Source organism: Rosa rugosa, chromosome 3, assembly GCF_958449725.1.
Source record: "Rosa rugosa chromosome 3, drRosRugo1.1, whole genome shotgun sequence".
Classification (NCBI taxonomy): Eukaryota; Viridiplantae; Streptophyta; class Magnoliopsida; order Rosales; family Rosaceae; genus Rosa; species Rosa rugosa.
The window spans coordinates 48407193-48422556 of NC_084822.1; the positions used below are offsets into that span (position 1 = coordinate 48407193).

At 38.6% G+C, this 15364-nt stretch overlaps 2 protein-coding genes across 3 annotated transcripts; one reads left to right on the forward strand and one right to left on the reverse strand.

The window, feature by feature from the left end:
- Positions 1–3452: 3452 nt before the first annotated feature.
- LOC133736812 (probable L-ascorbate peroxidase 6, chloroplastic/mitochondrial) lies at positions 3453–6862 on the reverse strand. Of its 2 annotated transcripts, none has more exons than XM_062164407.1 (11): positions 6437–6862; positions 6198–6318; positions 6013–6113; positions 5812–5899; positions 5585–5652; positions 5417–5503; positions 4946–5020; positions 4758–4835; positions 4575–4679; positions 4052–4123; positions 3453–3740 (listed from the first exon to the last, which is right to left on the reverse strand). In XM_062164407.1, exons 1-11 carry the CDS (start codon positions 6830–6832, stop codon positions 3588–3590), a joined length of 1344 nt encoding a protein of 447 aa, XP_062020391.1. In that variant the 5' UTR covers positions 6833–6862; the 3' UTR covers positions 3453–3587. The 2 variants fall into 2 exon arrangements, with proteins under 2 accessions (XP_062020391.1, XP_062020392.1); XM_062164408.1 differs by having other exon boundaries at positions 3535–3897; positions 6437–6859.
- Positions 6863–9505: 2643 nt separating this feature from the next.
- On the forward strand, positions 9506–14480 carry LOC133736813 (aldehyde dehydrogenase-like). The gene is made up of 5 exons (XM_062164409.1): positions 9506–9805; positions 9926–10006; positions 10436–10532; positions 10617–10823; positions 11292–14480. Exons 1-5 carry the CDS (start codon positions 9581–9583, stop codon positions 11447–11449), a joined length of 768 nt encoding a protein of 255 aa, XP_062020393.1. The 5' UTR covers positions 9506–9580; the 3' UTR covers positions 11450–14480.
- Positions 14481–15364: the final 884 nt, after the last annotated feature.

A 15364-nucleotide genomic window follows, 5' to 3' on the forward strand; every position in this document is an offset into this window, starting at 1 on the left:
GCTTTTTTAGAGATGATCTTTCCATTATTATAAAGTGAACATGTGTTGATTCAAAGAGAATGACTGAAATGATGAACTGAAGAATTATCCATTAAGCAACTACAAGTCACTGCCTTAAAAGATCATCTTTATCCCCTTCACTTGATGCAACCTGATGGTTTAACTTCTAAATGTTCAATAAGAGCTATTGAGCTAAATAATTGATAGACATGTTATACTCTCTATAATTATGAGTCATCATATAATATCTGTTTTCTAGTGTGGCCACAAAAAAAAAAAGATATTAGAACACTGAAATTGCATGACGACTCTGAAATTATATGACGGCTCTTAGGGGCGGAGCAGCATAGGGGTCTAGTGGGTCCGGTGACCTATTAGAGTTTTTTAGTATAAATACATATAAGGTTCTCTAATAAAGTTACTCTAGTGTAGTGGCTGTTTGATTGAACTAATACCAACATGGTCATGGGTTCGATGCTTCTTCTTGTAACCTTTGTGGGTCTAATTGTTTTTTTATTTTAGTCTGAACATATGTGTTTATTTATATAATATTATATATTACGTATGTGATAGTATCACTATTATTGTTCTACTTTTGAATTATAGAAGTTAATATAGTTATTGATTTAGACAATTTACAAGATGCATTTCATTTTAATTGTTTTTTTTTTTTTTTTTAATATTAAGTTTTGATATTCCGTGAGTGCCCCACCTTAAATCGAAATCTGACTCCGCCACTGACAGCTCTCATATGAGCCTATCATAAAAATTCCAAGCCAAGGCTCAAAAGTTTGAGCAAATCACTATATTTAAGCAAACTGAACACATGTACTAAAGAAAACCAAAAGATAGAATCAAAATTATCACTGACCAAACTGATATTGCCTAGCTAGCCTAGCACAATGCATAGCTGCAGTATAAACACATGCAGAAATCATATAAAAAAAAAAACTAGCTATGGAAGTCCACTACCATTGACACCTTGATCACATTAAATCAGCAAACCGAGAGTTTGATTCTGCACCACACGGTGCACACGTACCACTGCATTTAAATTCATTAACCGTCTCCACCATCATCCTAAAAGCCAAGGCCTTCCTCTTAGCTTGATACTGCACCACAACACTGCTTTCAATTAGGCCTTCCTCGCATTCTTTGCCATCAGCTCTCTCAGTTTGATTCTGCACCAGATAACTGCTTTTTAATTCATTGGAAGCCGTTTTCAAATATTTCAGGAAAAGCAAGTAATGCCTCGCCTTCCTTGCCTCCACCCATCTCGTTATACATAATAGTCTTTCAAGAGATTGATTCAGTCCGAGTAGGTTGTTGATGCACTCATACTTTCTCTTATTGTAGCCACCCCACATACCAAACCCAGAGCTCTTGCGAACAATCTCCACCCCTTTCACCATCTTTGCTTTGAAATTTCTTAGTTCCTCGTCTGGGCCATCAAATGCTTTTGCCTTCTTTTCCATAAAGGGTTTCAACAATAAGAGTCTGTCAAAAATATCGCCAAGCAGCAATTCAAACATCACAGGCGTCTTCTTCTTGTTCAACACTTCATGGACCGTTTCAAACAATGTTTCAAACACCAACAGCGCCGCTTGTTCCATTCCTTCTTCCTCTTCATGATTTGGCTCCTCCGGAGCCATGGTATTCGACTCCCATGCCTTCTCAAAAGTATCTACGATTCTCTGAAGATTTTCATTCAACGTGTTGTACACTTCGGGGCTCATCGAGTATTGCATATAGCCTCTGATGTCATTCACATCACGTAACTCCCTTACCCAAAACTGCTCCATCAGCTCTCTGAGAATACTATCCAAACGGAGAAGTTCGACGGTGTGATCATCCATGCAGAAATAGAGGTCCCAACGTCGGAGCTTGGAGAACTTCTCAGTTATTAGCTTTAGACCCTTCTGCACTAGTATCATCAAACTTTCAATTCCTTCATCTGGGAAATTCTCGGGCTTTTCTTCTATAGGTTGGATGATTCGTTCTTTCACGGAGTTGAGCGAGCACTGAAAGTAGCCCAAGAGAGTTTTGAACTTGCTATTCTTCTCCATCGATTGGGTAACTTGATCGCAGAGTTCTTGAAAGACTGGTCCAAGCGAAGCCGTTCCGATTGTTGCAACCGCCATGATTATTGGTGCCAGAGCCCTAGTGTTTTCTGTGTATCTACTCTAGAATAAGAGAGTACAATTATACAGGAGCAACGACTATCTTGTTCTCCAAGAAAGAATCTCTACTCTAGATTCTATTCCAGGAAAGGAAATCTGGTAATTAATATGATTATATATGATTATCTTGCCTATTATGTTGCCACATACGCCCTCAAGTTGGAGAGTGAATTTTGTTCTCCAAGAAAGAATATCTACTCTGGATGGGTTAGGAACTTGGGTACAATGCATGAAGGGCAATCTTATTTACAGACTCGAGCTGATGAGACTCAACTCACCTCACCTCACCTCACATCGAATCGAATAGAAGACAATACTCTATGTTTCAGTACTAATGGCAGGAGACCTTTGAAAGCTGAGACTTCCTAGACCAACAAGACATACTTGAATGGTTGAATAAATCATCAGCAAATTCCAACAGAAGAGAACATCAAGTCATCAACAGAGAAGCCAGCAAAGAATGGATCCTCGAGAACTGATATTCAATCTACTGATGGAATAGTATTATACTTCCAAGTTTGGACATGGGCAATTAGCGTATCATTTTAACTGGACCGGGGACACATCCATAAACTAACAGCATCCACCATATAACTATCTGTATGTATTCCCTAATTGCATAAAGTGAACGACATCAAAGAAGAAGGTTAACTTATGTCAATGGCTATTGGCTTGAATCATATCCATCACTACATATTTATGTTACAACCATTGCTGGTAAGATTTGAATCATATCCATCACTACATATTTATGTTACAACCATTGCTGGTAAGATTTGAATCATATCCATCACTACATATTTATGTTACAACCATTGCTGGTAAGATTTGCATACTGGCCACTGCTAGATTCAGAATGCAAAAAATATCAAATAGATTTCCTTGTTGCAGAGTAGAATAATGTACCAGCGTAAGTTGAAACCAACACCGAAAATACAATGAATCATTCAGCCAATTACACTTAATTCATTTTGAGTGATATTGGTATCACATAACCTTTCAAAATTTCCATGAACATTCTTCTGTCCAGTGGAAGAACAAAAGTTTTGCCATTAAGCTACCGGAACATGAGTTTTCAATGAAGGTGCAATGCAATTCTCAGATAGCTCAACTTCCTCTGATATAACCAAAAATGTGTGCAATTCTGGGCAGTTAACACATTTGGAGCCACATGTACGTATACATATGTATATATAACTGAGTCCAACTATCACACAGGTCAACAGTGTTTGGTAGAAGTTTCAAACACAGAGAACATTTGAAGTACTGATCTTGATTGAAATCATGGATGAAATTAGTATAAATTAGCAGATAAATCTCATATAACCTCTGGGATCACTTCGTGATATCAGTATGAAGTGTAAAATAACAACACAATTCCATTTGTAAAAAACGAAAACCCAGAACTTAGTTTCCAAATAGTGATGTCAAAATTGCCAAAACAGATATTACAATTATTATATTTAGAAAGTAGTTTGTCTGTAGAGGCTTATCTGGGCTTCCACCAATAGCTTGATACTCTGCCCGGATCTTCTGCTTCATAGAGTCTGATAGCTCTCTCTGCAATTCACATAGGTAATACTATTGAATTTTTATTCCTTTCTCCTTCATTTAAGACTTCCAACTATATTACATGTGAGTTTGACAGGAATTGAAATTGCTTCATCTTGTATTATTAAAAGAGACGCCACTACAAAACATGACTCTTTTTCTAGTCCTGCAGAAAACCATGAAAATTAAAGACCATGAAAAATTTGTACCACACAAAAAAAAAAAAACTTCTGTAATTGTCTTTAATGCTCAAATATGCAAGGCATTCTTTATAATAATTGACCAAAAGAACAAGGAGTTGAGAGTTCCGTGTTTACAACCTTGCCAGATGAGTATTTAGCTGCCACAAACTTTTCCGGTACAGGTTGTGCACCATCATCGATCACAATACCCTGATCATCAAATTTAAGAAGGTCAAATAGGCAAACCGAAAATAAATGAACATTTTCTACATCTGTGGACAAATGAAGTTTTGGGTGCCCATTATAAGTAGCTGAATCTCCAGAGCCAACAAAAATAGTTGTTTGAGGAAAACTAGAACATATATCTAGGGAAAAGAAAAAGGTATTGAGCTCTATTAAGACTATTATCCAATGAAACGGTGCTCAAGCATATGAAACAATGAAACGGTGCTCAAGCATATCAACAATGAAACTGTTAAAAAAAATTGCGTATCACCATGTCAACTTTTTCTTTCTAATTCCTTTTTAATGAAAATCAATTTGGGAATTAAGTTCCCCTTGCTTAAGCATTAAAAATGGATGTGGCATTGTGGTAATTAAACTGGCTGTACAAGTAGTTCAATCCTATAAATAGAAAACAATAGATTGAAAGCTAGCAAACCTCTGGAGGATCAAATTTGGCTCCTAAATTGCTGAGTTTAGCATGAGCTTCAGCATAGTCCTTGAAGAAGGCTTCTTGATCTTCAGCATACTTCTCAGCAAATACCTGAAAATTATGTTAAACTTCCATGTCATCACATCTAAGAATTAAACTGCCTCGCACTCAATTCTATTTATGTCTTACCTTGAATGATGGGTCTTCAAAAAGAGCAGCATCAGTAGGCAACACTAGTAGATCTTCATCCCTTTTTTCCTTGATATCCTGTACAGAACAGCAACAATAAGCAAAAGAAAAACCAGTACCAGCCTGCAACTCCATTTAGCCTTGTGTTGGGTGCAGTGTCAAATTAAGTGTATTTTCAGATTTCAAACCTTGAAGTAGGAATTATCAAACTTCAACCATTGTGCTGTCCAAGACTGTCCTCCTGGTGCACCTGGCCCGTCTTTCTGTTATGCAAAATAATAGTAGTTAAGATTATTAATACGTTCATCATAGCTGCTGCTACTAAGGAATATCTCTAACATATGGCCAACCTGATTCATTATCCTAAGTAATCAACAAACACAAAAGTAAAGTGATATTTTCATCTAGAGAATGATCTTTCCATACTATTTTAGAGTATAAACTAATGAAGGGTTCTTCAAATAAAATGCTTTCCTAGGTCGGCTATGCTAAAGAATCAATGTTAACATTGTAAACAAACATTTATCAATTCTATATGCGCATAATCTGACTGTAAAATCTCACATCCTCAAACAAACTGCTGGAATGGAAAATATCCAACTCAAGCCATGCTAAACTTATTAATTAATGAACAGGAAATGGTAATGCTAATTCAATACCGTATACTTTGTCTCTGGCTTGCCCCAACCACTGCGTTCAGGTCTGGACCTCCCCAGAGTGTGTGCCCCTGATAATGCAACTATTTCCTACACATCAAATATCTTTATAAGTATACACCACATGCACAGTATGATGTCCAGAAAGCTGTACAAAGAACTTTAACTCACCTTGTCATTTAACCCCATTCTGTAGAACACCTCACGTAGATGATCAGCAGGTGAAGGGGGGCCGGCATCTGAACAAACAGCAGACAAATATTTCAAGAATAAGTTGAGAAACTTAGCAAAAAGGGTGTCTAAATGGAGCACCAAACGATCACTTCCATGTTTATTTATTTCTACGTATTGCATTTCTATGTTTGCGCAATCCCCAAACATACACATATCTTACTAACCAGGAAGCCTTCCTTCTTCTGGGCACTGCTCTGGTGCTGAAACATCAACTCTCCCATACTTCATAGGAATCTTTGGGCCCCCAGCATCCTGAAAATTCCAACAGAATACGGCCATTAAATAATTTTCTAAACTAAAAAAAAAAAAAAAAAGGTTTAATCTACATTGATTGACATGATGCTATGAGTTAGAGTAAGACTAACCTCCACAGCGCTAGCACTAGCCAATTGGAACAAGTCTGCGTATGTGACACCAGAGTACTTGTCTTTGATAGGCTGAATAAGCTTCAAAGCATTCACAAGACCTAAAATACCAACTCAAATTAAACATCAACCAACATTTCCAATGCTTAATTTCAATTTACTTCCAAGTAGCTCAGGTTAATCACCTGCATTAGCGGCGTGCTTAAGCTCAAGCTCAAACCTCAAGCTCCCATTAGCTCCGCCACTCTGCGGCCACTCCTCAATGTTCTTGTTGTAAGTTCCAGAATCGTGCCATCCCAGCCGAACCTGCCACAGTAAAAAAAAAAAAAAAAAAAAAAAAAACAGTCAGTCAGTCAATCTCAACGTTTTGGCGAAGATCGCCATTAGCAGATTAAAATTCTCAGTCACAGAATTGATTAGGTACCAGAATTGGATGGCAGAACTTAGTCTTGAGGAGCTCCTTGATGTCCTCCTTCGCAAGCTTGAGCTGCTCGGGATCGGAAGCCGCGCATTTCGGAGCTGCGGCGAAGCCGCGGCTGGAGGAGCACGCCATCGGCGAGGCTTTGCGGCTGAGGAAGAGGTGAGAGATGAGCGGAGAAGAGCCGAGGCCTCGGCATTTGAGAGACGAAGGAGAAAAGCGAGACAGAGAGAGGGAGGCTCTGGCGGAGGGGAGGAGGCAGCGAGTAGATGTAGCGGCGGCGCCGCCGAGAGCGACGGAGGCCATGGCTGGAGTTGAAGAAAGGGAAGTGTGAATTTGGGAGTGGGATGTTGTTGGAGTTGTTGGGAGTGATGGGGAGAGAAGACTGTGATGGTGTGCCATTTTGGTTCACACGATTCGCTGCGGCGTCTCCTTTTGTTTTGGATGGGCTTTTGATGAACTGTAGAGAGCTGGCCCAATTGGAACGGGCGCTGGGCACACGCCCTTTTTGTGTCTCTTTCCTCTGTCCCTTACCGACTTCAAGAGCCGCTGCAAATATTGGATTTTGGGACAACATTTTGAGGAGCTCTGCCTCTCGTAATGGGTATTTTCACATTATTCTCGTTATTTCCTTTAATTATGTGGGATTCAAATTTGCTCACAACTTTAATTTTGTGGTGATTTCACCCTATTAAAACTTGTCACTCTATTGAGGGAATTGTTAAATTTTTGAAGTGATATGCCCTCACATTATACAAATATTAATAAATAAATTATTTTTATATGTGGATAAGATAGTCAATAGACTATATCATATTTGAAAAAATTACAATACATCCCATGAAAAAATGAGAAGATTCCACAAAATTAGGAGAGAAATTGCTGTAACTTTTTTAATTTTTTTTTAAAAAAAAAACCAATTGAATACTTAAATTATATTTTTTTAATAAAACATCATGATTAACTATAATTTTGTTTTATAACACATGACAGTTTTATATTTAGTGTGGTGAACAAATTTGAATCCAATTATGTGTTTACTAGCTATCAGCCTATCACCATGGGGAATCACTTTTCTATGGGGCCACGAGAAAATTTGGAATGACTCCAACATATATTTTCATTCCGCTGGGGGAGTCGATCAGGCAAAAAAATAGATAGAAATAGAAAAATTTACTTGTGTTTAATTAAGGATTATCAGGCTCGAAATAATGATTTTTTTTTTTTTTTTTTGATCGAGATCACACGGTTCCTCAAAAGCTTCCTAGGCCCAGAGACTAATTCGTGTCGGGGGATCATGTCAGAACGCTTCCTCCCCCCTGGCCACCAAGAATATATTGGGATTTAACTCCAATAAGCGTCGGCGGGATTCAAACCCGGGTGTGGGGGTTCAACACCTAGAGGCTCTTACCAACTCGACCACCTGTGGTGGTTCGAAATAATGATTCATGTTCATTCTCATTCCTCTTCTCTCTAAATTCCTTCTCAACCTCCAATCCACCATTCACCATTCAAATTTAGTAACGAGAATGGTGTAATATGGCAATGGGTCTTTCTAAATGTACCCAACAAATATCTAAGTATACCCAATAAATTTTTTACACCCAGCAATTTTCCAATAATACCCATATGTTTAATTAAACCCAGCAAAGATGAAGAATTACAAACCCAGCAGTCAAATCACCAATACCATAAGCACAAAAACTCAACAACACATTAGAGTTGATATAATTACTCGGCTATCTCCAATTGGGTCTTTCAAAAACCTCAAAACCCCCAATTTTAACACAAAAAAACAAGTAAAAAGTTGCAAATATTAGACAAAAGAGACAACGGAGGGAGGAACATTTTAGTGCTCTTGGGAAGGAAAACATGGAGCAAGAAACTTGGGATTCCAAAAAGGGTTCGCAGAGGGGGAAGAATGTAGTGAATGAGTTGTTGATGGTGAATGATTAGGGAGGCACGTTTGGGTTGCCAGATTTGATGAAGGCCGCGACAGAGATTTTGGGAAATGGAGGATTGGGGTCAGCTTACAAGGATCTGATGGGTATTGGGTTGTCTGTGGTGGTGAAGAGGATGAGGGACATGAATAGATTGGGGAGAGATGGAATTGATGCTGAAATGAAGAGGTAGGTATGGAAGATTAAGGCATAGTATACCCTTGCAACTTTCATATCCTCGTGCCATATGATTTCCTCCAAAATATTCCTTGCAGTATTGCCCTCATTCTCCAATCAAAACTTGAAATGCCCAGCTCGAAAAGTAACATATCAGCATTTGGAAGGTAGATATAGGATTGGTCTTCTTCGTTTTAGAACAGAAGAGTTTGTTGGGTTTGTTAATCTTCATCTCGATGAAGTCTTGCTGGGTTTGAAATAAGGGTATTAACGGGAAATTTGCTAGTATAAAAAGTTTGCTGGGTCTTAAATATTTGCTGGGTACATTTAGAAATACCCCATTTATGGCAATTCATGAGTACATTATAAGAAAAATGAACATCAATTGAAATTTTATTGATCTTTTTTAATGCATATAAAACTGAAGAGCAGTGTGAAGTAGTTGGAGTATATATATATATATATAGTGATTTTTTTATCCCTTCTTCACGTCAAAGGGCTAGTATTCATTCACGTCAAAGGCCCAATTTTATGTATCAAATATGCTTCCTCGCCTCTTCTTCATCTTTGAATTATTCGAGCTAGGTTGAGTATGAGAAGAACACATGAAAATGTGAAATATTGATTAAACACTGTGTTTATGGCCAATTAGCATGTGGTTTAATAAACATACAAGACATTTCTTTCCAATAAATATCGGCAGGTCTTATGTTCGATTATCTCCTCTTTCGATTAAAGAAACAAAAAACAGTGACGCGCTTGCCTGCGTAATCTGGCAATTGAATGGAGTAGTTACTCTAGGTAGGAGTTAGTACTCGATCATTTATGTTTAGCTAGGTTGGGCACACCGTTGTTGACAACGCCCTGCTACGTACAATCAATTCTTGTTGGGTGGCAATAATGCAAAGTGATAAAAACTGTGTGTGTATTTATATACATTGCCTGCCATCCAGGCTCAATCAATCTATGATGTACTCGTATTCGATACACTCCTCAACTGTTTGTTTCTGTAATCTGTGCCTCTGATACTCCAATGGCGACGAAGGAGTTGCAGAGCGTAGCGTTCGGTTCAAAAGAGGCGGCGGCTATGGTGAAGGAGCTGAGGGAAAGTTATGGCTCCGGTAAGACCAGAAGCTACGAGTGGAGAGTGTCGCAACTGAAGAACATTGAGAAAATGACGGAGTATCATGAACAGGAAATCATTGAGGCTCTTCGCTCCGACCTCTCCAAACCCGAATTTGAATCCTACATTCAAGAGGTTCCAAACTTCCAACTCCATCTTAATTTGTCGTGCTCTTGTGCACAATATATGTATTTGTGCTCAAAACATAAAAACTATATGACTGTTTAATTTTTCTTTTTTCTTCTGTTATGTTAGATAGCGCTATTGAAGAACTCGTGTACATTGGCACTTAAAGAACTCGAGTCTTGGATGAAGCCTGAAAAGGTCTATTTGCATGTAATGCATTCTTTTGAGTTTACCTCAAGATCTACATCATGATTGGTAGCACGTATAAGAATTTTAGTTTCTGATATAGGAGTTTTATATTGAAAGTTGCAGTAGCAACATGAAGCATGGAAAGACAAAAAATGATAGCAAACTTGTGCTTGCATGTATTTTCAGATCTCGTTCCCTCTTGACTTCAAGGCTAAGATAAGGCCTTAAATACTACATGAATTTAAAGCTTATCTAACCCAGCATGTGGTTAAGATTAAGCAACATTAATTAAACTAGTTTAAAGCTGAATACATATCTAACCATAAATATCTAGATATTTCCATAAAGCAACAGTGTAAAGCAGGTGCATCAACACTCTCCTAGATGAAGTAGGAAAGGATTAACTACAACAATCAACAGTATGTATTTTACCGGCCTTTTTAACTGCAGGTTAAATCTTCACCAGTCATTTTTCCGTCGTCAGCCGAAATAGTGCCCGAGCCTCTTGGTGTCGTACTAGTAATTTCAGCATGGAATTATCCTTTGTGTACGTTAATATCGAAGCTTATTCTCCAGTCCTAATTTCTGTTTCTAAATAATAACATTTGTGTAATGTTGATCTGTTTTCCAGTGGTGACCCTTGATCCAGTTGTCGGAGCCATTGCGGCCGGTAATGCTGTGGTTGTAAAACCGTCGGAACTTGCTCTAGCCACATCGTCATTGCTTGCGAAACTATTAGGAGACTACATGGATAACTCTTGTGTTAGAGTTGTTGAGGGGGCTGTTGCTGAAACATCTGCACTATTAGAGCAAAAGTGGGACAAAATATGTTACACAGGTTCTTAGTTCTTACTCATTTTATAGTCTGTATGATATAATTAAGGATATAATGATTAAAAAAATAGGGGTTGTCTATAGTACTTAATTGGATGTTTATCATACACTCATTTACATCTAATTGAACCAAAATTACAATTTAGTTGAACCAAATTTACAACATTGACAACAACATTATCACATTTGTTTTACACATTTACATATAATTGAACCAAGTTACTACATCGACAACAATTTGTTCATAAACTTGTAAAAATATCGTAGGTGGAGTAATTACCTCTAATAGAACTAAAATTACCTAAAAATAACTCTATTTAGTATTTACCGCAATGACAACAAAATTGTTGTCAGATCTGTAAATGAGTGTATCACATACATGCAGGTACTGTAGAATTTCCCAAAAAAATAAATAGAATATCTCTTTCAATATTGAAAATGGCTAATTCAGATGGTTGTACGTGCATTGCAGGCAACCGAAGAGTGGGACGGATAGTGATGGCTAGCGCCGTGAAGCACCTTACACCAGTTCTTTTAGAGCTCGGAGGAAAATGTCCAGCTGTGGTTGATTCTGGCATTGACTTACAAGTATATATGGATATCTTTCTTTTCCAAGTCCTGAAACTCTAATTTGTTTTTACATTTTCATCACTTGCTGCTCTATATATATATATATATATATATATATATATATATATATATATATATACAGCAACGTTCCAAAGAGGACGTCCGCGAATTTGAAACTACGGATCAAACACGTGTCATCCATTGGTTGGTCGTTGAAATTTCAACGGAGTCAACTTGATTTTCAAAGCTTATATGTGGGTCCCCACCCATATCATCTTCTCTGTCTCTCTTCCTCTTCCTCTTGAAGGATCCAGAACAAGGGGACTCGTGCATGGTGCCCGGTTCGATCTCGGTCTTTTTCTTGAGGCAAAGTGGCTACAAAGCTAACAAAGGTCGCACTGCTGCAGTTAGTGAAGTTAACAAAGGCTACAAAGCATCCTTACAAATCATCATGAACTATCCAATTTCTATTCCAATTTGTCTCTGTTTTATCAAATCTATGATAAGAAAAATACTGCACCAGAACTTCCAATTTCCCGGTCTTTTTCATCTTTTTTTATCATCCACTAATCTAACTCAAATCATATAAGAACCCATAAGGCCATAAGCTGCCAAAATTTCCAAGCAACCCATCGCAATCCATCAGAGAATCATGACCATATTAAGCATCAATCTCCCTATCTGAAAATCTCAGTTCTTTTTTCTTTCATTTTGAGTAAGGAATGAACGTTGGGTTTGAATCAATGATTTTTGGCAGCTCCTGATTAATTGAAATTTCGACTCCGACCACCGTCGATTCCAGAAGCGGCTTCTGTAAATTCAACTCCATCTTTTAGAGCAACCTCAAACCAACCAATGTGTCTCCAATTCTCCCATGTTAGCATTCGCGCCTCCAAAATGATGAAATCGAACTGTTAGTTACTTTCAGACTCTTCAATTTGAATCATAGCCTATATTCAAATTGTTCAGAGACCATGAACTCTAAGATTTTATAGATCCAGATCCCCACCAATGACACATACCACCAGGAAAAAAAAAACTCCTATTCTTCCTCCAATTCTTCTTCTCCCATCTTGCGATGCAATCCTTATAAAAAAAGCTCCAAAGAAAATGATGATTTCAGCGACCCAATCTCATTCTCAACCTTCCTATGCTCCATCAGAACCAGAAACGAATTCACCCAGTGACCAATTTTCACTTCCCGAAAGAAACCAAGTCAGACCCACACCTTTACTGAGTTCACTCAGATGATTTTGTTGGGCATGATGTTTTTGCTGGCAACAATGATGATTAGAAAGGATGAGAGTCGAAGGGGATGGGATTGTGAGATCAGTGGTGGAGGGGAGGAGAGAATGTGAAGTTAGAGCGGAGCTTGAGGCGGCAGTGGCGGTGGTGGTGGTTGGCGGGTTTCTTTAGGGAATGGGAGATGAGCAGCAACACTAGAAAGTGCTGCCCATTTCAAGATTAACACTTTCTATTCAATCTGCTTTTGTTTTGGGATTTGGAGATTGGAGAGACGGAGAAGGATCGGGATTAAGAGAGGATTCAGTCTTAGAAAACCATATTAGAGTTGGAGACGGAGGAGGAGATGTGGGTAGAACCCACATGGAAATGAAGTTGATTGACTGGCTGACACGTGTTTGTCCGCATTTTTCATTCTTCACGGACGTCCTCTTCTGATCCCTGCTGTATATATATATATACACACACACACACACACACACACACACACACACACGGAGGCGTTCTAAAGATGACGTCCGCACTTTTGCTAAAGTGCGGACGTCGACGCTGCAGCTCTGCTCAGGCCGCGACGGAGCGGCGCCGCTTGCCGGACGGAGGCCAGGGGTCGGACAGACCAGTCTGCAGTCGGGTGGAGTCACCGGCGACGAGGTTGCAGCGCTGCCCAGAAACTTGCAGTTGCAGGTCAGGTCGCTGCCCAGAAACTTGCAGTTGCAGGTCAGGTCGCTACCCAGAACCTGCAACCTCGATCTCCTCCGACCTAGCTTGATCGCTACCCAGAACGGTCTGGGATGCATCCAGCCTCCGTCCGGCAAGCCCCGAGCTGCCGTCGCCGCCTGAAACGCCACAGAACCGTCGATATATATATATGTGTGTGTGTGTGTGTGTGTTTCGGTTAGTCATTTTGTTTTTCCTAGGTCGCAAGTAGGCGGATTGTTGTAGGAAAGCGGGGAACACTACTACAATTATATGCTATAAGGACACCTATCAAGGACACATTATTCATGTGGTGTCCTTGAAGGGTTATAAGGACACTCACATATAAATGAGATTATTTAGAGGGTTGAGACTATTCGGAGGACACAGCCGGCCTCTTTAATGTGGTGTCCTAAATAATCCAATTTCAGTTTACTGCTCCAAAACAGCTCCAAAATTAGATTTCGCGCCCGAGCTCTCTCCCTCCCCAAATTTCGCTTCCTCCCTCCCAAATTTCACTTCCCTCCTCCCCCAAATTTTCGACTTCCCTCTTCAATTGAAACCCACTAGAAGAGGAAAGATGATGTTTCTTTTAATCTATTTCCAGTTTTTAGAACAAAAAAAAGAAACTCCATCTGAAAGGAACTTCGAGCTGATTCGAGTCGGTGGAGGAGGTGGCGACTACAAGGTGACTCGCAACAAGGTCCAACTCGTAGTAATGGTGTGAGACATATCATGGGTTCAGTGGTTAGTGAGGTTAGTTGAATTTGGAGGTTACTCGATCCTTATTTTTTCTAATTTCTTGTTATGCTTGTGTCTTGGGTTGGGAGATTCTGGGAAAAATTTGATAGCACTGAATGTCTTATTGCAGCATGTTGAGGTTCTGAACCCATTTTTGATAGGAAGATGTTTCGCATGTATTGGGATTTGGGGCATGGGGTGGAATTGGAAAAGCAGCGATTGCATATATATCTCTGTGGGTTCTTGTAATTGAACATGATCTGCCAGCTTCTAGTCTTAGTAGTAAACAAGTAGGAAGTACTAAACTAGATGGTGCCTAAATTGAATTAATCTTACACATGTAGTGATACTAATTTGGGCTTAAAAATATAAACTTTTATTGAAGTCATTAGTGAGATTGATATGCCATTGTCTATATTTTGCAGTGTTAATGAATTGATACCTCTTGATACGAGTTTACAACTGGAAGTCTATTCGATTTCTCTTTTGTCTAGAATCTCTTCTTTTTTGCTGCTGGGGGCTTCCTATTTGCTGATTTCGGTGAGTAGTTTGTGTTCTATTTTGTATTGGAATGATATTTTTTTTGTTTTGATTTTGGAAGATTCAGGTCCAATCGATTTTTTTTTTAAATTTTGTTTCAGCTTTTGCTGTTCACTCTCTTCCCGTTGCTGTTGCTGATCTTCGGTTTTGTTGTTCACTCTGCATGCATCGATTGGCTCTTCTTTGCCTATTTGGGTGAGTTGCTTCTTATGTTTTTTTATTTTCTTTTATTTTTTTACTCTTGAATTTGGTTTTTTAGCTTTTTTAGTTCTTCATATTTTTTGTTCAAATCCTTTTGAGTTTGGTTATTTGCATAATTGGTTTGTCTTATATGCATATGGTGGATGTTTGAGCATAGAATAAATTAGACAGTTGATGCATATGATGCACAAACCACAAATTGCAGAATGTTTGAATCATTTGTTAAATGATATTTTAGTTCCCATGCTTTTTTAGTTCCATATTCTGGTTGTGGATGATAGCATCATACATAGGAAGTTCATTGAAAAGCTATATAGTAATTAATTGCTCGAAAGGTAGCTAGATGTCTGTGAATTAGTCACTGAAAGAAACATTGGATTTTGTTTTGCAGTGACTGGTTTTGATCGGTAGTGGAACCGGGGCTTTAAGATAAGTACGGGTGAGTGTTTTTTATTTTAGTTGTGTTTCTATTGCACCTATTTTTTATCTGCTGAGGATATTACAGTGCAACTGTTGTTTAGTCTCTTGAAATTGAGGTTCTTTTATGTAGACACC